The 26,023-nt window shown below is 37.6% G+C and overlaps 1 protein-coding gene across 1 annotated transcript in view; it reads left to right on the top strand.

The window, feature by feature from the left end:
* The window catches only part of LOC126412138 (regulator of nonsense transcripts 1), a 119,251-nt gene extending 102,360 nt beyond the window's left edge, over nt 1-16,891 (top strand). The window contains exons 14-18 of the mRNA XM_050081587.1: nt 2,424-2,679; nt 5,301-5,471; nt 10,149-10,300; nt 11,518-11,706; nt 12,558-16,891. Coding sequence (XP_049937544.1) covers nt 2,424-2,679; nt 5,301-5,471; nt 10,149-10,300; nt 11,518-11,706; nt 12,558-12,566 — 777 coding nt within the window. The 3' untranslated portion in view covers nt 12,567-16,891. The remainder of the gene's footprint in view (nt 1-2,423; nt 2,680-5,300; nt 5,472-10,148; nt 10,301-11,517; nt 11,707-12,557) is intronic.
* The last annotated feature ends 9,132 nt before the right edge of the window (nt 16,892-26,023 follow it).

Below are 26,023 nucleotides of genomic sequence, written 5' to 3'. Positions count from 1 at the left end.
TATTTCCATTTCTCTTGTCTTCCTAGCACATGTAAATGGTCTGTAACTTCAGCAACAAATAGAGGTTAACACTCGCTGCCAATAGTTCATATTATAAGCTATGGTATTCTTTAGACCTGTGAGCAGCTAGAAAAGTATGATGATGCATTTCTCCTGGTGATGTATAATAGAGTTCCTTTTATTTTGTATCAACATAAAACAATAAGGAAGCCATCCAATTTTCTTGTATTGTCAGCTATAAGTAAGTTGTGAATTTTCAACCTTTATTGTATTTACTCGAATCTAAGCCGCACTCAAATCTAAGCCGCACCTGAAAAATGAGACTCGAAATTCAAGGAGAGAGAAAAGTTTTAGGCCATCTCCAAATCGAAACAAAGTTGGTCTATTGTAATATGAGACACAATTTAGGTCGAATGAATGACGACACAGCTACAGTAGTTTGGTTCGAGTCGTAAGCTTAGCAGTTAAGGTTTACCAGGTAGCCATTGCTATGCGTCAGGCGCTCCGTATTTTTACGGGTACCCTTCCTTTTTCACGTGCTTCGTCTGGTTTGAATTGATGGCTTATTTTTCTTTGATCTGACAAGCGCCGTTTTCTTTGTTATAGGTGCTTACGTCACTCTAAGCTGAAAATGCATTACTGTACTGTGTCATGCATTGTTTGTCGCATTCTGATAGTGCGTGTTTACGGCCTGTCGCCGCTTACGGCATGGCTTGCTTTCGTGCGCGCTACTGCCGCTTACAATTAAAAAAAAAAAGAGAGAGGAATCGTCTCATTAGCAAAACAATGGCAAGAGACTGCTATTTGTTGTTACTTACACTACTGCTTCCTTTGATAATGATCAACAAGAATCAAATAATAGACTGCGTATGCTAGATGATGTTCTGAACGAAAGTTTAATTTTTCTCCGTTTGAAAATCTGTGCAAGCGCCTCTTTAGTTCATTACATGCTGCACAGAAATTAGTCATCTTAGATTTAAAAATCTAGTCAATTGCCGTGCTTCATTTCTGACTGTATCACTATTAAGCGTAAGAATAATACGAATATAAACATGACATGATATGTATATTCTTCCGCGTTTGCTGTTGTCTCACTCTAGTTTCATAGTTTATTAGGCACACAGGATTTAAATGAGATAGCAGCAAACACTAAACAATACATGGCAAAAATTTTATATTCGTATTATTCTTATGGTGAAGAGAATTCTGCATGTGATTAACAATTCATAAAAGTTCTTATTAGCAACCATCTCTTCTCACAGGTAGGAAAAAATTCAGAACGTAGAGTTGGCCATATTGACAAACATCCCAAACAGTCTTGCCAGTCAGATTTTCATAGTACATTGAAATGCTGCTACATTCGAAGATGAACAATACGGAATTTGTATTTATTTCTTTGGATAATGTACCAAAATGCAGTGGTTGAAACTCGGGGCGGAGGAAAAAAGCTCGTCTTCCACCTTTTTTTTTTTAAATTTATTTACTGATGCGGAGGTTTTGGTGCCAGTATTTATCTTTGTGCCTACAAAGCATGCGTGTGTAGCGCTACATATATTCGACGGCAGAAGTTAGTTGTGGCGGCACTCACCAACATTTTTCAGCTTGCTTTGCACTCGATTCTAAGCCGCAGGTGGTTTTTTGTATTACAAAAACCGGAAAAAAAGTGCGACTTAGATTAGAGTAAATACGGTAAGTAGGTGCTAGGGAAAAGGCTAAGCAAACGTGTAGACAGGAAATTGGTGGCATGTATCTTTCAAAGATAGAGTCCAGTCCCTGCATTTACCTGACGATAAAATTGGGAACAATAGTAAATATTTGAAGGATGTCAAACAGTGGAATTGGGGCCCATGTCATTTTCGATGGTAAAACAGGAGTCACACTAATGGTGTATTTTAAATGGAAATTAAGTTACAACAGAATACTTTATACTCAGTTTTCTAACTTTCCAAAGATCACTGGTAAAAACCAAATAATTTGCACCTTTGTAATTGGGAGCTTGGTGCATTTTTTACAGCAATTGTTTGTTTTATGTTACACATGTAGATAGTTCAGTTTAAACTATATAATTCAGATTGTAGGTATCAGTATTTTGTAATAGAATGAAGAATGGTCATACATCAGTATATTTATAATTTTCAGTTGGTTGTGGTGCTTTTACTCATTAACATTTAATGTTTGCAGTACTTGGATAGTTTCATGTATAACAATTTACAGAGTAGCAGAAGAAAATACATCAATTTTTAGTTAATTAATTTGAGCCCATTTGTTCTTCAACATTTTTGAGCTTTCATTCTTAAATAGTGTAGGAAAAACCTTAGAGACAATTATAATTGTAATGGAAGTTTGTGGACTTCTGACACTTGGATTAGCTGTTAAGTTATATTTAGCTATATAAATTACCTTCTTCTTTTTATATTCTACAGCAACCTTTGTGGAACCACCTGCTGAATTTTTATAAAGAACAGAAAGTTCTAGTTGAAGGCCCCCTAAACAATCTAAAAGAATCAATGATCCAGTTTGCAAAACCAAAGAAGATCGTAAATACAGCAAACCCTGGAACTCACTTCATGTCTACATCAATATATGATGCCAGAGAGGCATTGGTTCCAGGAAGTGTGTATGATCGCACTAGCCATTTAAATGGCACACCAGCACCTAATCATTTTTTCCCTAGACCAAGTAAGTTGGTTAAATTTTTGTGTATCTTGTGCTTTTAGTTCTTTCACAATTTATGAAGAGTATAAAAAATTACACTAGCTTTAGTGGTGACATACTTCATCAGGTGGTGATCTTACAAGAAAGAGGATCAGGTTGATAGTTCTAATCCCTCCCCCCTCACAGATCAACTGCCCCCTTCCTCCTCTTCCTCTTCCCATAAGTTCCTGATGGGGTATAAAATCAGTTTTCTTTGTGTCCTATAAGTTAAATATTAGGGTTGCCCAGAAAGTAGTGCACCACATTTTTTTTTCTTCAACAATTCTTTACTGAACGTAATGAGAATTACACACGCGAAAGAATGGTATCTTATCTACACATCCTACTTTTCCACGTAATCTCCATCCCATTCTACAACCTTCCTCCAGTGCGAGACAAGGGCATGTGTGCCCTGTCGGTACCAATCCTTGTCCTGGTGGCAGAGCCAGAGCTTCACTGTGGGAACCACCTCATCATCGTTCTCAAAATGTCTTCCACGAATGGCATCCTTTAATGGCCCAAACAAGTGGAAGTGCGAGGGGGTTGGGACAGGTGTGACAGCCATGGATGGTCTCCCCGACCGCTGCAAATCGTGGAGCTCCGCCAAACCGCTTTCTGATAACCTCACTGTCCATACCCAGCAATTAACTGTACTGCTGCCAACAACAGATGCTCCACAGACTTTGCACAAGTGTTAGTGAATACTTCCCACAATTTCTTTCTCTGCATTGAGATATTCAATGAAGGCATACTGTTTGTAATGTACGTCACCTACAGAGGCTATTTTGAAACTGTCCTGCAACTACGCTATCTGTCAGAAGTGACAGAAACTTGGTGCGTGTGCTCAGGAGACTTCAAATGATACATACATAACGTTTTGCTTTCGGAGCATTGTTTTAGGCTGAGAAAAAAGAATGTGGTGCATTACTTTCTGGGCAACCCTTGTGCTCATATTTTTCTGTAAAGTAAAAATTAATATGTCCTCTTCAGTGCATGTTTCAGTTGTTTACTACATGTTTCTGTGCTTAGATATTTTGTCAGTAACAATTGCTTGCAAGTAATGGTTTTAATGTTTTGGTGTTCTTTGTTGGGTCAGAAAGAAAATGTCATACCATCTCTACCTAGTACATGATTCCCAGATTAATTTATTCTTGCTCCGTTATTTGCATGTATATATTCATGCAACTACTGAAACTGGTGTGTAGATTTCTTTAATCTTTAGTTGACTAATGAGGATCACATAAGAACATAGACATTTCTTCTTCTCATGTTGTTGCCAGTTTCTAAATTTTTCTGCCTTGAAAGTGTTCTAAATGTTGTATTTTATTCTTAAAAATGTTTCTTTCTATTATTTCCAATTCTTTGATGGCATTTCTTTCCAGTTATTTCATTATTTTTGTAATCCAAGCTGCTGTCAATTTCTTTTTCCAGGAATGCGGAAATATTGTTTTATTTGCGTGTTCACGTTCATTCGGAAAACGCATCCAAAGAAGATAAATTTTTTCTTCGTCATTATTTCTGATATTTTCTCTTTCTTTTATATAGATTTCCTTGCTAGTTTCATTTTGCAGCCATCTATTGTTTTATGGCACCCATTAATTTTCTAGGAAATGTCTTTAAAGTACCTCTGTTATGTCCACCTTAGAATTCATCGTTAAGCATTTTTTTCTGGTCACGTCAATGCGCTATAGTGTCGGTTTTTATTTTTCTATGTATGCACTTCTTGTAGGTATTTTTGTTAAACCATATGCTCTGTCCATTTTATTATCTCTTACATGTATTGCTAATTTTTCTAGTCCATTCTGTGGTACAGTTTGCCCAAGATACTTAAATTTAATCATTCAATGTATTTTACCTATCTGTACTTGGATGTATTTCTTATATTTATCATCAGTGTTCCACCCCACACCCCAACTGAAATTTTGAGACAAGTTCTATTCACCATTTTTCTCCAAAAAATGTATTCAAGCAACTGCTTCAGTTAAATTTTCTGAAAGTATTCAAATATAGATTTTATTTAAATTGACTACATTTATGCCGTAGAGAATTAACTACAATGCATATGATAAACATTTACAAAATTGTAAACTTCTTTCATATTTGTGATCAAGCTACTTACATCTAATCCCGTTTTTTAAGTTTTTAGCCTTCAGTCATATAACACACTGAAAATAGACATGAAGCTCTTCTTCTAAGACTTTGTGAGCACATTTTCTCTCTGACTTTCCACCTGTTAATCAAACACTTCAAGATAACAGTAGGGAACTATTACTACTGCCTACTTAAACATAGTTGTAATCAAACTCCTTTTCCATAAACACTTGTGACATCAAAAATTTCTTATTTCATAATTGAGCAAATTTTGAAATACGTGAATAATGTGTGAACATGTTTCCACTACCTCCCTGGAGTCAACTAGGCAACTGTACATTTGTAAGTTTATTACATTGGTTCTTTCTTAACATGTTAACGACAGTATTGTTGTAGGACAACAGCTCCAGCCACAAACACTATGACAACTTGTGTATGTCTTCTGTTTAATAACTACAGCAATAAATCTGTTTCACATATACGTAAGAGTGCTATGTAAGTTCTGTATGTTACAGCAAATGGTGTACCAATGGACTTATACAGCCGCACTCATGATCCTGCAAGTTATATATCCCCAGAAAGGGCTCAAGCTGCACTAGCAAATATTCCAGTACCGGTTGGTATGTTCATGAATATGGCACATGTTCCACCACGCTTTTACAACCAGCATCAGCAGGCTTTGCAAGGTACAGAAACATGTTTTGTTCTTGATACACTTCACTCCTAGTTAATGTACTGTACTAATTCCTAGTTAATGTACTGTACTAATGTGATTACTCAGTTGTGGTAGTGTCGGTGTTTAATGTCTATTTGATAAATATGCTGACAAGCAGATTTAGTGATATCATTTGTGTAAAAACCAACAAAAGAAGAAGCAAAAAACATTTGAGACCCTGTCAGCACTCTTATTACTCAAAAATTGTGTTTTACCCTGTTCTTTGTATAGTTTGCAAATAGGTATGTTGGGAGTAGTCTGTGATTTTAGTAGTCGAATTTGCTTCAAATAAATGTAAAGGTCTTGGCTTTCCAACCAGAGGAGCTCCTCGAAATAGCTTCAGAAGTTGGGGGAAGTGGCACTCATCGAAATGTTGCACCATTTTGAGGAACTCTCATGACTGGAAACCTGAGACCTTAATGTTAGTTCAAATTAGCTTGAAAGACAACATTCATATGTTTCAATATGGTCTTTGGTGGCCTAAAAAGCAGAGCCGTGTAACTTAATCTTTCGAGTCAATGTTTGGAATGAAACTTCTGTAAAGGTAATGATGTAAAGCAATGCAAGTGTTGATGACATAGTCTAGTATTGTCCTATTTGCTGTACTAACTTCACTAGTAGAAAAAGTACGTGTTCTTTGTTCTAAGATGCTAGCTATCACAAGTACATTGCCATACCGGGTATGTATGTTACAGAGACAAATCCACTGCCCAGTGTTTGACATCACACAAGAGAAAAGTACACTCATACATTGTTTCATGCATGTATAAGTGCACTAATTATTTTGCAAACACGTTGGCAAAGTCTGCTTCAAAACTGGTCCTGGCCAGATGGTGTGCTGTGCCACTAACCACAATTTGGTTATTTTTCAATATTTATATGCAGAAAATAAAGGTATTTCCAAATGTCTCTGATAAAATAATTCATGTGGGTGCAGTATGCTATGAAATAGCACTTATTAAGTACGTTTGTATTCTCACATTTTGAGGCAGAATTTGCATGTGCAAACACACATTTTTCAAGTCCCTAACGAACAGACTTCAGCCTGATATATTGCAGTTTCTACCATTAGTTCTGTGAAATAACTTGCTTCAAATCATACCAAGTGAATTACATTACTGTTTTCTATTTCACAAGAGTATCCAGATCTATGAAAGCATCATACAGTGGAACCTCCTTTTTACTCTTTCAGCATAGTGACCCCAAAAGAGTGTAAAATACAGGAAAGCGTAGGAAACACAACAAGGGAAAATGAATGAATAACACTGTCATTCTCTTTATATTGTTCAGAATATGAAATTTTAAAAAATTTAAATTTTGCCTATTTAAAAAATCTTAAACAGTTGGTTTTATTGCTTTCTAACAGCAGTTAATTCTACTTATCTCTCCACGTATAGAAAGCATCAATCACACAGAAGCAGTGGCTGAGTGCTGGGACACACAAATGTGTGAGCGTTTCCATCACAGTTCCAATCGTGTCCAAAGGTGTAAGCGAAACACAGAAGCAAAATTCTTTTGTGAAACCACATTAAAAAACACACTCACGTTCTAATGTGAGACTTAATGATTATCATTATAAAATAATGGTAAATAAAACTTGTAACACAATATTGGTTGAAACACTTAAGTTGGCCATCTTTGTAAAAAGAGAACAATAAGCATGGAATCTACCGCTTGTTATAAACAAGGTCACTCAGTTCAGGTGTGTCCTGGGTGAGGAAGAGGGTGGAAATTGTCACGTTATGGAGCATCTTGAGGAGGGATGTTTGCATCTGACATCAGGTTGTACCATCCTAAGACTACTTGCCTATATAGTCTGGCATATTTCACATTGAAGTAATTATGATTCATGATAGCCCATTATAAAGATGGTCGTCTTCAAAAGTTGTGTTTATTTGTGTAAATGACTGAAAGTAAATTAAAGCTGTTGTAATACACGCAATGGGCAGAAAGAAGGTTGCTACTAGTCACTATCGTCAGATTGTGCTTATCATTGAGGGAGTGACTGCATGCTTTCCAACCATTCCAAAAACTGTGAACATAAAAAAAACAGGTGGCCATAACCCCACATACCGACAATGAAAATTTTGCTTACTACGCTAACACTACGTTAAATGATCAATAAATTTGCATATAGTATGTGTTTTCTGCTCTGTTCCAAGGCTGACTTTGAGCAGAAATAGGACACACTTTTTGAATAAATCTGTATGAAAATCAATGTCAAAGGTCATGATAACATCAAAGAAAAATTAAAATTTCATTCTGTGATACAGGAACTATGTAAACTTCCCCTTGAGAAGAAAAAAATTGGAAAAGTACTTGAGGTCCTCAGAAATTAGAGATTAGAGCGCGCACGGAGGCTTTCAGACAGTCGTTCTTCCCGCGAACCATACGCGACTGGAACAGGAAAGGGAGGTAATGACAGTGGCACGTAAAGTGCCCTCCGCCACACACCGTTGGGTGGCTTGCGGAGTATCAATGTAGATGTAGATGTAGAAATGTGGCAGTGAACAATGGCAGATGGTGGATAAAAGTTTACTTAAAAATCACACAGGTATAACACAACTGATGCAGTTTCGCAGAAAGAAGAGGTTGTTAAAACTAAATACATGTCTTTGCCCTTTAGTGGGTTAGTGTCTGAACAGTTAGACAGGTTACATGACACCAAAGTACCAATGAGCTTTAGTACGAAAAGGTGCTGGGTAAGACTTAACAACACAGCATCCAACATGAAAAAACCATACTACACATGTTCCATTGTTTATAATATTAATTGTGGAGAAAGCAAAAACCTCAATATAGAACAAACAGGTAGATGTTTTGCCATTAAGGTTAGAGAATACATTAACACCAGTGACAATTGCAAATCTTCATTTGGGAACCATATTCAGAAGACCAAACACAAATGGAATGATACTGTAGCTCCTTAGAAATTTTTCATCAAAGCAGGAAAGGAAGACAGCTTGATAATTTAGAAGATATGAAAATTTATTGGTAGTTTAAAGACCAGCCAAATCATACCTGTAATAAACAGACTGACATGAAAAATATAATGGTTTTAGACATCCTCAGTAACATCTAAGAAGATGATGATTTTAGGTATATTTAAAATGTGTTCACTACTGGTCTTCGCAACTAGGCTTACTTTTTAACGATTGGCACATGTTCTATCCTACCTAAGTAAGTTCACATTTGTGCATTGCTTACAGAGTATCACACACTTGTGCGATTGTGTGTGCCTGTTTTCTGTTTGTGGTCTGTACCTTCGACCTAGATCTGAGATTTTTGACTTTCTTTTACACTTGTTTTCTGTTGGCATTGTTTGTTGTGACTGGGTGGTAATTTAATTTTTTCCATATGATGAGTCAGTTATTATTAGATATATGTGTATGTGTACTTATGCATTTAGCTATCACTTACTTTAAACGAGAAAATTCACATTAACACACTACATGCATATTATGACAAATCAGTGTGTGTGTGTGTGTGTGTGTGTGTGTGTGTGTGTGTGTGTGTGTGTGTGTGCGCGTGCGCGCGCGCGCGCGGTTGCGCGCGCCCTTGCTTTACATATATGGACATATACTTCCAGTTTTATTTATGATTTTAAGATGATCATTTCTGTGTCTAGGCAGATCAGTTCAGTTTCACAATACAATGTGTCAGTGATGGTAAGTTGTACATGTACTTGCATATGTAAATAGAACCTATTTTTAATTTACAGACTTCTTTTTATTTGTTTACAAGCTCACACTATGTATGTTTACATCTTCGTCATTCTACCGACATCGTAATCCCTCCATCCCTCCATTCGTCCATCCACCACATTCACTACATAAGTGTTGTAATTCAGTGCATATTGTGAACTCTGTTTTTATTTTCACATGTGTGTGCGGAACAATGGGTTGATTTATACTTTCACATGTGTTTGGCTTCAGACTGCTGGGAAGCATGTTCCAGCTTGTCATAACTTTGTTGTTGAGTGGGTTTCATCATTCCCACAAAATTGCCCTTATGTTCTAAGTTTCACAGATCTGCTACTTGCTTTCTACTCTAATGTATTTTATTTGGTGCAGTTTCGACTGTCATTCTGAAAGGAATTGCAATAAATAAAAAATTTTTAACAGCCAAATGCAGAATGTCTACATTCAGTGAAAAATTGTGTTACTAGAATGGAGTTATTAGTTAGTATCACTGAAGACGAAGACTGCAACCAGCCGCACTTTCTGAATGAATGGTTATTTTGCCATAACGAGTCAGACAGCCATGAGGATTTACAAAAGTGTGAACTTTGTATGAAAAATTCTGGCTGTCTGACAATGGGCTTAAGCCTGAGGCTGGTTACACTGAAAGAAATCGTCCATTAATTAGTAGGATTGTAAAATATGTTCAGATGTTTCATGTGACGAAGTGATGCACTTCATATGAGCAGTTCCTTGTTTAGTCTCGTTCACAGAATTTAATGCAAACTGAGTGACATTTTGCAGTTTGCTGTTGTTTTTAGCTGATCATCTGAAAACACATAGTAATCAACATTATCTAAATGTTAAAAATCATCAAACCACCATCGTGAAAATGTGGTAACCACTTGTAAATAGTTAAATTACACACAAGCCCATTTGAACCTTTTTTTTCTCTCTCTCTCTCTCAGCACGACAAAACCAGAGAAACAGAGCAGCAACAAGGAACAAAGTTAAGAACACACGCAATTCTGTAAAAACTGGACTTAATCAAGCAGGGCAGAGTCAGGATGCAACACAATCTTACAGTCAAGCTGCACCACTAACTCAAGGAATGTCACAGGTGAGTTTTTAAAAGGTAAACAGTATTAAGACATGAAAACTATGAAATCTTACTGACTGAAAACTGTTTGCAGATAGAAAACGGGAGTAGAAATTGATACAATAATTGTAGATATTAAGTAATTTCACAAAAAGCATAATATTTTGGTTGTATATAATGTTTATACTTTGATACCATGTGATGCCAGAATATTATGAAATAAGTATTTATTCCTATAAGTGAGAAAACAGTCAGGGACGGGCTATATTGGGTTTCCATCTAGATCGAAAGTTTGCTAAAATATTGTCTACTAGTTTCTAGAAACGAAACTGCTCCAGTGTTTCAGTAGTGACAGGTAAGCCATTTAAGTCAGGATCAACACTATTTAGCACAGCTGTTCTTGTGACGTGGCAAATGAATTAGAACCATACAAGCTTATATTACAGTTGCTTGAATTGCTGATGTGATGCAAATTATCGGAACATAACAGAATGCTTTTAAAAGACATCATTGTCCTCTTCAACTGTTAGAATTATTTATTTATAAAATCTCAAATTCAGATTTACTCTTTTTGTTATTATAAAGTTTTATGACTGTGAATCCACATCCAAGAAAAAATGAACAACTTAGTGCACTGCTTTTCTTTAAGAGTAACTCCCCAACTTTATTAAGTCTGTCGGTGGTGAGAAATCGGCATGTGTCGAACATTGCTGATCTGCATAATGTCTAGATAGCAACACTGAGTCTTCCTCAGGTGAAGGGTGGGGGGGGGGGGGGGGGGGTGTGCTGTGGACTACTAAACTTTGCCAAGTGAAATACACACTGAAATGAAAACCCAAATGATAATTTTGCTGGAAGTAGATGAATTACACTGCACCATTTTTCATTGTCCAACATACCAAATATTTGTTCTGTCAGGTATCATAATTTTAAATTTATACGTGGTCTTGTGAGACAGTATTGTTGACCATTTAAAATGGCTTTTGTACGGTTCTTCAGTGAAGTCTGATTAAAACTAATGTTAGATTTTGGTGAAAATGCATACTACTTAATAGTTTTAGTTTTGACAAACATCTCCTTTTGTCAGTTATCTATGAATTTTGATAATACAACCTGTTGTTTTATTTACAGTGTGTAAATAAATCTTACAAGTATTTCAGCGATAAATGTTACTGTTATTATTTTGTGTTTGTTTTGAAACAAAGTGTTTATGTTCATGTTTTTGGAATTTCTTTCAGGGAATGTCGCAACCTGGATTTAGCCTGTCACAGCCAGGACTTTCCCAGCCTGAGTTGTCACAGGACAGTTATATGGTGGGAGAATTCCAGTCACAAATGGATGGACTCCTGTCACAGGATTCAACCTACCAAGGAGACCGCTCAGCCTTTTTCACTGGCGGCGCTTCACAAGGAGGACAGTTCTCACAGGTAGGTATGTGAATCCCTACCCTGTCCACTCCCTTCCTTTTTTTCCTATATGCCCAGACTACCTCATTGGTTATCCAGCACATGACATTGTGATATATTTTGTGACATAGCATAACAGCTATGTTATGAAATTCATCTTTAAAGCTTTATATTCCATTTGTGAACTATGTTCACCGTATTTTTTTTTTTTTAAAAAAGTTTGGATTTTGGAGAATGACTTAAGGCTTAAAGGAATCCCTCATTCCGAGTTAACGTGTTGGGATGGATGGTCGTCTCTTGCATGTGAAGTAAACGAAGAAAAAAAAGTGTAATTCTTATTTGAAACTGCATTAACTGCTGCAGGCTAACCATTGATAACTGTTTGGCAAATGTTTGACTCGATAAATACTTCTGTGACTAATGCCCTCTTAGTAGAGAAGTTGTGAAGTTTCCAAATTTACCTAGTACGTGAATATAAATGTTAGTTGTCTACTGTGAATACATTGGTAGTTGATTAAACACATGCAATGACCCAGTTCATTAAAGAAACATGTAGGTTGAGCAGGACAGCAGCTAGGGTTGATTGGAGAATTTTAAATAAGTCTCAGACATTCAAATGAACTGACAGAGTTTAACATTTTAATAAAAGTTCAAATAATGTTCAGGAATCCAGCCAGGGGACATCGCCGATGACTTCACTTGGCTGCATTCCCATAATTTATTTGAACATTGTATATGCCAGGAGAAATTAGGATCTCACTTGTTACTACAACACATTAGTAAATGAAATGAACAAAATAGATACTGCCTTCAAAGCTTTTTCACAGTTGTGATAGAAATTTATTGAATGCTGTTTGTCGTTGATCTTTCAGCCATATTGAGCACGCGGGCGGTGGCTGGTTCGCGGAGCGTCGCGGGAGCGGCACGAAGTGACACAAACCCAATTGAGGGGCGGACGGAGACGGTAGTAGAGTGGAACATCCAAACATGCAAGTGCAAGAGAGACAGCTGGGAGCTGTCAGCCGATGTGTGGGAGAGGCAAAGAAGCTGCTGCTGCTACTGCTGCTGTTGGAGCAATCGCTACCCACCGGAACCGGAAGCCGACCCCCGGAAATACAACCTGAATACTGATCCAGATCTGGCAAGGTTTACTGCTTGGTAAGTGCAGTGCCACAGTCTGTCAGGGATCACAAGAATGGGAAATTGAATGGTTACCAATGCCAGCTTCTGTTTTGAAGTATTGCCAACAAGGGTACAGCAAATCATAATTTATGTAAGTCATGACAGATGAAACAGAATTTTTGTAGAAGTGCCAAGATGGCTTGTTTCTTTTTATGAGTTTTAAAAACTCTTATAATAATTCACACATTATAAGAATGAGTGAGAAGGAAACAACTTACACATTCTTACACATTTCAGTTTGTTTGAAAATTTTATTGTGTGGGGAAAAGTTTTTGCACTCTTTACATTTTAATTTTCTGTTCGTGTTGAGATGAATGTGAGCAAATACATTTTAGAAATTGCACTGGGAATAGCATGCTGCAACATGCTTTCAGCGTTATCAGTCCTCCATGCCTGTAGGATTTCCATTTCTGCATTATTTGTATTTTTATCCCTAATTTCTGGGATGGTTAGGCAAGAGTTGCCCTCATGGATGTGTGTTACTGTCCCAGAGGGTGAAGCAAAAGGTGACATTTCAAATTCAGTTGTGAATTAGTATTACACATTTAGAGAAGTTTTAACTCAGTAATATGAGCTTAACCTAATGCTCATTTCTTGAAATTTTTTGCCGATGTAATAGTTTTGAGTTTAAATTGCAAAAATCAATGATTAAATGTACTGTGGACTTTGTAACAAATTCCTCTAATTTGAAAATGTAATCTCTGCCTGTGCAGTTTATCTTTATTGTTAGGATTTTATAATTTATATAGTTTGATATACTGACTGAAATTACACCCATTTGTGTTTGTGAAATGTCATTAAGAAACACGGGCAAATAAATCAAATAACCAGAATGGGAAAAATAGAGCTTTTATTATTTTTTCTGTTAGTCGTTTGGATCATACTGCCATCACTGTAAGTGCAAACTAATGTTAAGTTTTTGGGAAGTGTAGTAGAATAAAGCAAATTTGATTTTTGTGAACAGTGGTATATTTTTGATAAACGTTGTATTTCTACCCTTGGTATGGTACAAACATGAAGTCTCACTGCTCTGCTTAATATAGAAAAACTTTTATAATGATTTTACTTTGTTGTAATAATTAAATGAAAATGTTGGTTCTTGCATTAGGGGCAACTGCTGGGTGACGAATGAAATTTCTGTTTTAAATATTTTATTTTAGAAATAGAAGAGATTTTCAACACACACACACACACACACACACACACACACACACACACACACTCACACGCGCGCGAGTTATGTAAAATGTTATTTTAGTTTTTATTTCTCCATGAAAAGATGTCTTAGTTCGGACAGAATCCCTGTGTATAGAGGGTGAAAAATTTTAATCAGAGCTTTTGGAATGTAGTTGCAATGCAACACCCACAATGTGAAAATGAGAAATCAATTCCTTGCAGACTGCTATGAAGTCTGCAGAGTGCCTTCGTCAGAGCCTCATGTCATACATGCATGTAATTGCTTGCAAGCTTAAACACTGTGTATAACGACTGACATTTGTTCTGTTCTTTTAGAGCTAATATGACCATCTACCATTTAATTTCATTTGTAATCAAGATTTCATCAGCAGTCATACACTGTATGTTCACATGTATGACTACATATCCAAGAATATATGTTGTCAAATTTTAAGATTTGTAATGGTTAATAGCTTAACATCATTAATGCACTTCCCTTTTTGTTGACTGTATCAGTTACAAAAGTAGTTAATTAGAGTTAGCAGTCATATAGGTAATTGTTTCCTTTGTTTGCTGTGTTGATATGCCATGAAGGATTGGTTGTTCAAACATTGTGGTGTGCTGTAGGTGTGTAAGGAGTTTCACAATTACCGTGGAACAGTTGTACAGAAATGAAATGTTACAGGAGTGTGATATTTTTATGCTCCTTAGGTCTTCGGAAAATTTCATGAGATTCTGCAAAAGTGAAAAGGTTGATGAATATTTAATATAGTGATGGGATTGAATATTTAATTCCATTTTCAAATCCTCTTTCATTCTTCTGACTTAATAAAACCATTGTACCATTATGGCATATCCATGGAAATACGTTTTCATTTCTCTCTCTTTTTTTTATGGTAGTGGGTCAAATTTCAAGGACTCAGTGCATTTTGTACAATGGGTTAAAACACTTCAGTTATTTGCTATAGATACTTTGCTTAGTGGGGAAGTCTTGGATCATTGAAAGATGTTTATCCGTCCAGTGTATTTGGCTTCCTGTTTTAGATATGGCTTTATGTATATGGAAATTATTGGTATTGTCTAAAATTCATTGAATGTGGATGTTAGTAGTATAGCATGAACAAAATATTTTTAAAACAAATAGTGTGGTATTGAAATGTGACCATATTGTACATGGTCTTTCCAAGTTCACTGAGATAATACTGTAGTACCTGAAAGTGGCCTTTTGAAATGTAGCAGTCTTTCAGAGTTCCTTATCAAGAAATAGAAACATCATTTATTCCATAAATAAAATGTGTATTGGAAAGACAGTTGAGATACAAATATTGCTGTGTGTGGCATTTCTTACAGTGAATTCCGAACTCTTGTGGTTGCAGATTAGTCCTTTATCGTATAAGTTTGAATGTGGGAGGCATTTGTGTCGTGAAATGAGTATTGTTTCAGATGTCTGGCCAAGTTTTAATAAGCAATCACCATAGGGTGCTCATTTTGTGAACATACCATGAATTCAATTTTATTATGGTTGCCAAAAGGCAATGTGTGTATAATAACAAAATTTCTTTGATCTTAGGAATATACAAACTGTATGCAATTTCATTTAGTTCATTACTAAGCGGTCGTTCAAGGTGAAAAACAATGTATGAATCATTACACAGAGCCCAGCAAAAAGAAAAGATCACCTGCATTCTTCCACAAAACACTAGTTTCCAGATTTCTTCATGTGTACAGTTGCTTACACACGTTTGTAAACTGCATTACAAGAAAAATTATATTGGTTTTCTATAATTTCCTGTTCTGTAAGGGTATCATTTTTTGCATGTATGTGTTTGTATGATGTGAACTATTAAAAAGTATTTCGAAGCGAGTCTATTTTAATAATTCATACCAAGGGAAGAAACAGCTGAGATTCACTGTTCTTCATTGCACTGTCAGATTATCTGTATTACAGTTAAAGTTGAATTTGTGGTTTTATGTAGTGTTTTTTTTTTTTCTTTAAATTTTGTAGTGTAATAGGTATGGTGTGCAGTAATAAGTAAATTACATCTTTCTTTGATTGTATTGCAGGTACAGTGATTGTTTTTGTTTGCAATTTAAATTTGCTTTATCACTCTCAATGATGGTATCTCGTTGACACCGTAAATGCTGTGTTCAGTATTTATTGGTAATTTGAAAAGAATTCAGGTATTGCTTGTCAGCTGTGTACTGCTATGATAAAGATATTTTAAGTATTTCTTAGTTGTAATGACATTTCAGAATATTAAATTTTATCCCGAATATTGTAAAATAAGGTAATATACTTCCTTATACCTGCTTAAGCGAGCTACATAGCAGTGCACATTTTGTAATCTCACTGTTAATGTTATAAAAAATTGTGGCAAGCAAGCAGATTTGCACAAACTAGAACTTCACATTTTATTTCTTGAGTATTTACGGAGTTTGTGGTACCGACAAGCAGTAGAATTTATCTCAACTGTGCATTACTTCTCATAGTATTTGTGAAATGTTACCCTCAGTTTTATTTCTGTTTACAGCTAGGAGTGGTTTATGAATAACTTTGTTGGTTGTTGTTTTATGCAAAGTAGGAAGGAACTTTATGGATAAGTGACTCCATATAAGTCAGCTGACATTATCATTTTTTTTTCTTCAGTCCTTGTTTCTGGAAGTTCAATCCTGTAGCATGATGTTCTTTACAAATAATAGTGACAAGTATTATGATTTATTAACAAAATGTTTTTATGTTAATGGAAATTCCAGAAATAAATCCCTCAAATTACCATAGTAGTTTACTGTGTTAAAATCACCTTAATGCCAATGTGTCAGTTAGCAATAAAGAGCTGATATTGTTAGATATTGTGACTGATCTTTTTATTGTGTGATTGATACCAATCAAGCATTCATTTTTGGAGTGGTTAAAATCAGTTGTGGTATTAACATATCCTGTAATTTATTCTCTTACTCATTTCTACACCACCCCATCCCTCTATACTTCACTTTCTTCTCTCATCTTGTACCCTTTCTTTCTCATGTTACTGGCTTTGTGTGTGAATGAGCATTGTACAGATTTCCTTCTCTACTACAGCATTAAGGATTTTTTTAAATTTATTTATTTATTATTATTATTCCTGTGCACGCATTCACTTTAGTAGAATTTTTGAGTGACTGAGTTACATATTGACACACTGCCATTAACATTGTCATTCTATCCTGTGGTTGCAAATCCTATAGAAGCATTTATAATGTTGTGTCAAGTATATGCTGCAACTTCCATAACAAGGGAAGGTCCCCAGATGTGGGATTGACTTTCTAAAACCATCTTTATGGTGTGTAAGTTACGGTTCATTCTCTCTGGTGGGCCTTCGTTTGTGAGTAATCGATGAAAAAAATTTGAGAATTTCATGCGATGCTCTACAGCTTTAAAAAAGTTATGTAGCGTAGTCTGGTTGCTTAGCGTAATGGGTACGGTAGTACTTACATGCCAAAAGTTGCTGGTTCAGAGCTCCTCGGATGCTATCAAGTTCTTTATTTTTAAATCTTCATCAAAGTGACTTGATTAATTTTTTATTTGATTCCTTTATCACAGCTGTATTTTTGCAGTTGCTCCCATTTTTTCTTCCTGTCACACTTTTTTCCGCTTGAAATCATTGTGCATGTGAATTTAATTTCTTAAGGTATTGATCTATCATACTATTTAAACACTTGATAAAGCTGCTCTATGAGTTAAAACAAAGGAAAAAAAATCTATTTATAAATTGACTGTGCACTGTTGTCAAAAGTGTATTTTGCATTACAGGATGTATGTATTTTGTAGATGGTAATTGTTACCATACAAACATATGAAATGTAAATTATTATTGCTCTAGGGACAAAATAATACAGATGAACATTTAAGTGAAAGAAGGGGTGCTACGAGTAAAATTATATTCGAGCAAAAAGCGGAATAGAAATAATGAATGAAGTAGCATGGACAAAGACATATGATGATAAAATTAAAATCACATGAACAAAGGTTGCAAGTGGGAAAAATAATGATAGGAAGAAAAATGAGAGCAAAATTGATTGCATTTAAACCAATTAATTGAATAAAGGTAATGATCAATGTCATTTTGGTTGAATCTTTAAAATAAAAAAACTTCAAAAGGCCTTGGAGGTGCGAACAACCTTTGGTGTGTGAGGACTCTACCTTTACTATAATGTTACACAAAAACTCTGTACAACATTACTTTTTGAAAGCAATGTGAAATTTCAGTGATAACTCGCAAACAAGGTCCCACCAGGATGAATAGCTGTGTAGTGTCATACCTATGTCATCCCTGTTGGGGACCTCTCCTTCGAGAATGGAGTGCTGTATTGCTAAAGAAATGCTGGGAGGAGGTTCCAAACAATGTTGTAATGCAAAACACAACTTGCATTAATCTTAAAATGAATTCACACTTCCGCTCTGTTTCTCGGTGAAGATAAAGGTTCAAACATGAATTATCAGTTGACATAACATACTTACGTGTTACATTCACTTTTTGAACAAGTGTCTGCCTGTTCTCAATTCATACTTCTTTCCATCTTCTATATGGTTTTCACACATTCAGTTACTCTTTCTTGTGGGATGACATTGTGTTATTAGTTTAGACAGGTGTCTTTAATAGGTTTTCTGTTTTTTGCTGTAAGGCTGCATTTTTTTTATGTGGAGGTCAGGGTATGTATGCATTTCAAGTGTTGTATATGTTTGCAATTTTGCATGTTAACTGTGGGATGGGATGTCTCTTCTAAGTGTTAGCGCACACACACTTGAAGATAATTTTGAAATGAGACAGTTTGTGCGCAAGCAGGTTACCCAGTCCAGTGTTCCAAATTTTATGTGGGCATTTTTAAAGGGAGTAGTGTATAGCTCGTCACTGAACTGTTTTAACCATTATAAAATGGCTATTGGCAGGGTATATACACCCCGGGAAATCAGAAAAATCCAGAAATTTTTTCAACTGGTAAAAATCGGGGAAATACTTGGGAATTTTTTAGGATTCTGGGAATGTTTCATTGTTTCAGTTTTAAGTAAAATTTCTATAACTTTGACTGGTTAGAACTGATATTTGGACAAAGAATTTGATTTTAGCCCACTACCGCAGAATAATACCACAGCCATAAAGCACAAATGAAAAAATGACACAAAAATAAATCTTCAGTTGAAAAGATAATTCTCTACTTACAATAACAAAACACAATGCACAAACAGGCATCTACTGACAGCGAAAGTGTTAAAGGCTTTAGGACAAAGGGTATGCAATATTTCATAACATTAAACTGCTTTCGATGAGTGTGATGTCACAACTGTTTACATTTCTAACAGATTGCAGGAAAATATTGCGATGGTGGTGTGAGAAACGTTACTCTCAAAGTAAATTTCCTTTTATGGAAGACAAATTATGTTATGTGTGATGACTTTCTTAAATTGTGGAATGTTTGACTCTTTCAAATCTTAATGTTTGGAGGACCAGCCACTTAAAAAATGTCAGGCCCGGAAGACCAGTCATTTCTGCCATCATTTAAAATTTTATTGGCGCATTCGTGTTTGATATATCTTGAAGGGTAATACAAGCTAAAAAAGACCAAGCTTCAAGGTTAGTTTAAATATTTATTTTAGTTCTTTCATAGGTTACAAATTATGCAATAATGATGGCAAAAAGTTTAATTATCCTCCAAACGAAAGTGCAAGGTGAGTTCGTGAGCAATTTCAGATGTAATTGACTTTCCTATGGAGAAGTCAATGTGCTCAATGGGAATGTTTGTTCAGCCAGGTCACCCACAAAATGTTCAATACACTGCAGTGAAATTTATAATCATGTTTGTCAGAAATATTCAGCTGCTGCAATTTAAGCTGTGGTCTTACTATCCTGCCTAACCACAAGCCGAGCAAAAAACGGGCAAAAAATTTTTGACAATGAATATTATATGTGAAATCTTAGAGTTTCTGGAAAGTATTGAGTTTCTGGTAGTCGTATTTCACAAAGCAAGAATATGTATTATTGTGCCATATTTTCCAAAATTCGTAGTTCACTGCCAGGCCGCTCAGAGTGCTGCTACAGTCTTTGCTCCCATATCATAGCATGGGCGTAACACTTCTTGTGTTTTGGTGTTGTGTGTTCGGAAACTACTGAACTATATATATGGTGAATTTGTATATATACTTTAGTAACATCAAAATATGGACTGTATGTGATACTTTGCATTAAATATGTTTCCAAAATGTGTTTTTTGCTGGGAGTGCTGGAAATTTCTATGCCATTGTATAATACCCCCCTTTACCACTCAAAGAATTGATACATTTTACAGCTGCGAGAGAAATTATGTTACCACTTACCAAGGAAAAAATTTACTTTCACCCACGGTATGGTATATGTTCACACGGGGAAAAAGTGTTTTTACTGGGAAATCTGGGGACAATACCAACCATTTGCTGTTGTCTTGTTAATATAGTACGTGATAGAATTGTTGAAAACTGTGTTAAACAAGCAATTATTTTAATTGACAAAAGTTAAATACTATCCATGTTGTTGAAAGGAATGATGGAGAGCTCCTATCAAAACTTTGTTTAGGTTGTCTGACCGTACTTTTAGACTAGGTCTTAAATCTAGTGAAAGTACAGTTAAAAAATTGAAAATATAGACTTTACTCAAACAGTTGGATGTTAGGTGATGAATATGTTCTTCCATATGTACTTTGAGCAAAATTTCTGTTCAGACAATGTCTGAATTTGAAAGAAAGCCTCATTCATAACCTAGGAAGTGGTATTGCAGCAGCAACTGAAAGTAGTGATTGTCTTGTGAGGGCTATGATGGTAGATCTTGTCCTTTGAAGGTAAAAGATGGTATCGTTATAACTTATTGGCCGAGATTATTCTGTCATTTTAAAGTTTTGATCATTCTTTAATATTGACTGACTCATTTGTCAGCTGCAGTTACTGAGAACCATCCATTTGCTGGTAGAATTGCTACCTGTAGCGACAAATTCCAAATGACACAATCCTTTTTTCCTTTCTGACCATAATCTGGATAATACTGACATAATTGATTTGTAACTGGATCAACTATTCTGGTTTACATATAAGGTGCACTTGTATCAAAAGGACCCACCATGAAATTTACTTAATTTTTTACCATTAGTGTAAAGGCAGTTGAGGATAAGTATTACGATATGTAACTAACAGTAAATTATGATTGTTACCGTAAGTATGTATTAACTAGAACCAAAATGAACACACTTCGAGAAAACTCAGAACTTGTATGGAACTGGTACACTTTGTAGACAGAAGTATAAGATTGTACTTAAGACACTATGAAATCTTAATGTATGTCTCTGAACCAGTTTGGACATACTGGTTGTGCGCAGTGTAAATGTAGGAGGCTCCACAGGTAACACACAAGCTTGATAATTTCCTGCCGTTCTTTGCTGTGTGAAAGGAACAATGCTTTCTTTTGGAGTGGGTAACCACGGGCTATTTAGGTACTCCTTAGACATTTGGCAAATTGATGCTGAGAATATGTTCAGTGATGTGTTAAAGATGTTAAATAGAGAGAGCGGGTGTTACACTAAACACTTTCTTATTCAGCCTTGCGAAATTTATTTACTGAGCCGGATAAACTTTCAATGGGCAATTTTGTCACTGTCCTAGCCTTGGTAGAGGGTAAATAAACTGGCACCACAAATTTTTAAGACTTCATAAAAAGACTGTCACAGGCCACAATTATGGTTTACCTTCTACATCAGCGTTACCAAAACTCAATGATATGATGAGCTTTACCTTCTTGTTATTGTTAACAGTACTGTGGTAAGATGGAATATCTCTATTTTTGCTCTTTTGAATAAGTCAGATAAAGTTGTGTGTGTTCATAAAGTTCTGTGCCAGAGAATCAGTTGTTGATAGTAAAAGTTGTTGCTGCCATTGTAGCCTCTACCATTTTCATCACAACCGAGGTATTTTGAAGTTCTCATGGGGCACAATTGGAAGAGTTCCACTGTAGACCTCCGAAATTAGGCAGTAAAGCATCTTCCAAGGAGAGGTCCCCATTCTGATACTACTTAAACAGTTTTGTTGGGTTGGCTAGTTTCATATCTTGCAGCCATTCACCGTGCTGAGCCCTTGTTTCAGTGGAGATTTTTATCTGCTAGGCAGTGGTACCATTTCAAAAGTTGGTTGTTCTCAAAGCTTTAGTGGATAATAAGTGATGCTTAGGGAATTAGATTAGAAAATGACACTTAAAGTAGCAGGGCTCGCAACTCTGGCAGGTTCATGCTTGGCTACCATGGGGCACCAGCCTTTGCACCATCTTTCCCCTTCCGTGTTGCATGTCTGTCCTCTTGCTATTTTTCTTTTGCCTCAAACCCCCACCCCCCATGGGGAACACGTCAGGGATGTTATTGAGAATGTTCCACATTGTTTGTTGCTGACATAAGAACAGTCTCACCACTGTTTCTTGTTCCCTTTTTTTTTCTTTGTTCCCCTACTTCTATCCTTCTGCCACTTTGGCATTTGAGGTTCCTCTTTTTCTTGTTCCTCCTTGTGTGCTGCTGAAGACCGGCCCACGCATCTGACATGTAACAGGTGAGTGGGTAATGCATAATTTCCAGCCCCAGGTCGACATGTAGGGTTTGCGCAGGTACAATGCAGCCCAGGGAGGGATGATTGCCCCACTTCCTAACTTCCCAAATTGCCAGTTGGTCCTTCTGTCAGGTGTTCAGGGGGTATGAACAATCACCTAAGGTGGGAGTGCCCTTGCGAAGGGGACCCCAGTTCGAAGTTCGAAGGAGGGCAATCATGGGGGATTTTCTCGCTATGAGCCAGTTGTCTTTACAATCGGCATCTACAAAACGTTTACGGAATGAGGCTAACGATTCAAAGACCAGCTGCACTATGTGGTATCATGTACTGAAGATTGTCAGTTCTTTGCAACAGCAAATCCATTCATTATTCAGAAAGGTGTTTATGCAGTTGCGGGCCCTGTGAAATCCTTCTCTCGTTTACAGAATGGCACTTTGCTTTTGGAGACTACTACTGATTCTCAAGCACAACAATTGCTTGCTGCCTCGCTTCTCCATGGCTATTGTGTTTCTGTGAAGGCCCATAGAACTTTGAATATTTCCCGTAGTGTTATTTACACTAGGCTGCTCGACGGTCTGACTGAGGCTGAAATCCAATCGTACTTCTATGGTCAGGGTGTCATTGCCATCCATCGGGTGATGAAAAAAGTAGACCCAATCCGCTGCTACCAGTGTCATCATTTCAACATCACTAGAACATCTTGTCAGCCAAATGTGTAACCTGTGTTAGAGATGCGCACAAGGGCTATTGTCCGACTCCTCCTCCTGCTGTATCAACTACAATGGCAGCCATGCCGCCGCCTCTCGAGATTGTCCCGTGTATGTTGATGAACAGGCTGTCCAGGAGATCCAGGTAAAGGAAAAAGTGCATTACCCGGTTGCTCACAAGTTGTTGGCTAGTTGCAAACCCTGCGTTGTAATGTCTGACATTTATAGTTCTGTTCTTGCCACGTCTTGCACCATGAACGACATGGCCACACAGACATGTGACCTCAAATTCAGCCCTGAGGTTGTTAAATTGCTGTGTGTCAAGGTAGCATCAGTCCCATTCTGCGACTGTGCAGCAAGCCATCAAACTCTTACCTCAGGGGCGAAGCCACCAGCTACACAACCAGCAGGCCGGAAAGGACAGTAGTAGTACTCCCGTGAAGACTTCCTGTGCCCCTCCAGCCAACCAACACCTGAGTCTTCCTCTCCAAATCGGAAAGGCTCAAAGAAGTACACCAAATGGCAAACGCTCTTCTCCTTCACCGTCTCGAGGATACTCTTCGACTGTGTTGCCATTTGTTACCTTCGCTCGGCCGGCCTCTGTATCACTGGTGCGCACCACTAACCGTTTTTTTATGTTGGACTCCACAGACCGACAGCACAAGAAAGCCGATGCTTCTGTGGACCTCATGGAGCAGGATCCTCCTGCCTCTGTGCCCCGTAGCAGTGAGTCTTCGCAGGCTGGCACTCGGCAGCTGCCAAGGTGACACCACTTCAGTTTTTCCTTCTTATGAGTCTCCTCCAATGGAACAGTCGCAGTCTTCGATCCCACGAAGAGGATTTACAGCTGCTTGTAGCATTGCACTGCCCCCTTGTACCGTGCCTCCAGAAAATAAAATTGCGTCCTCAAGACCGCTTTGAGCTTTCGCATTTCTTCCCAGTCCGTTTTGACCTTTCCCCTGAGGTCGGCATTCCATCTCATGGGGGAGTCACGCTGCTTATACGGGGTGACGTTCGTAGTCAGCACATCTCCTTGACTACCCATCTTCAAGCTGTTGCCGTTTACCTTTTCCTTCCTCACCCGACTTTCACTTCGTACCATTTATATCCCTCTGTCATTAGATGTCCCCAGGGCAGACTTCCTCCAGCTTATTGAGCAGCTGCCTCACCCATTTCTGCTACTCAATGACTTTAATGCGCACCACCCCCTTCGGGGTTCTCCCAGAACATGTCAGAGAGGTGTCCTCTTGGCTGACCTCCTTATACAATCCAACCTCTTCTGCCTTAACACAAAAGCACCCGCATTCCTTTCCAACTTGTCGCACACCTATTCCCATTAGGACCTATCCTTCTGCACTGTCCAGTTTTCCCATCGTCTCGAGTGGTCCGTTCTTTCTGACACATATTCAAGCGACCATTTCCCATGTGCTATCCGTTTGCTGACTCCTACCCCACCTGCGTGTACACCCAAATGGTAGCTTACCAAGGCTGACTGATGGCTTCACTCCTCTTTGGTGATCTTTGAAGAACAAGATTTCCCCAGTTGTGATGACCAGGTGGAATATCTTATAAACTTCATCCTTACTGCTGCAGAACATTCCATTTCCTGCATTTCCTCTTTACCACGCAGTGTCCCAGTCCCTTGGTGGACTGAGCCATAGTGCATTGCAATTCACGCGTGGAGACCTGCTCTCCACGTTTTTAACCATCATCCTACAATGGCAAACTGCATTCATTGTGAACAGATGTGTGCACAGTGTCATAACGTTCTTCAGGATAGCAAAAACGCTAGCTGAATTTCACTCGTTAGTTCTTTTAACAGTTCCACCCCCTTCCTCTGTCATTTGGGCCAACCTCCAACGGCTCTCTGGGACTAAGATTTATTTCCCAATTTCCGGCCCGACTGGCAGACGATCTCATTGTGGACCTTATTACTACCTCCAACACCTTGTGCTGCCATTTTGCAGAAATTTTGAGCTCTTCCCACTATCACTCTTGCCTTTCTTCATCGGAAATGAGCGGAGGAGGCTCGGGCGATATCATTCTTTTGTCAGACTCATAAGTGCTACAATCCCGCCTTTATTATGAGGGAGTTAGATCATGCTCTCAGTTTATCCCGATCCTCCAGCCCACGCAGGGCTAGACACTGTCCACATTCAGATATTGCAGCACCTTTCTCTTGTGGGCAAGCATTTTCTGCTTAATAGATACAACCGCATCTGGGCGGAGGGCACGTTTCCCAGTTGGAAGTCTATATGCTGAAACTGCTGAACTACCACTGTCCTACCGCCGTGATTTTCTCCTCAGTAGATATGCATGCCGTTTATCTGCCATGTGTGGCCACCCATCCTATGCAGCCTCCTTTGATGGCTCCTTTGACCGCCAGGATGGGGCGTGTCCTTTTTCTGTTACCTCCTGGAGTCCGCGTTTGGCTCTTGCTCCTGTGGCGTAACTTCACAGTACCTGGTGGGTGTGAACCCTTCACCACCATGGCTTCATGTGGCAGCCCATGTTCACCTTGGCCTTCATTCACTTCCCGCGACACTACTCCAGTGTCGCTCTATCACCTTCAATTTTACGTCTTTCACATGGAACATTGTGGTAGTACCTTTGGTACACTCATGGCTCTTGGACTGTCCGTGGTGCCGGGCATGCCTTCGTCATTGGTGCCGATGTTTTTCGGTAT

Source organism: Schistocerca serialis, chromosome 7 (assembly GCF_023864345.2).
Source record: "Schistocerca serialis cubense isolate TAMUIC-IGC-003099 chromosome 7, iqSchSeri2.2, whole genome shotgun sequence".
NCBI lineage: Eukaryota > Metazoa > Arthropoda > Insecta > Orthoptera > Acrididae > Schistocerca > Schistocerca serialis.
Note: the sequence above shows the minus strand (reverse complement) of the source record. Positions and strands in the feature narration are given on the sequence as shown.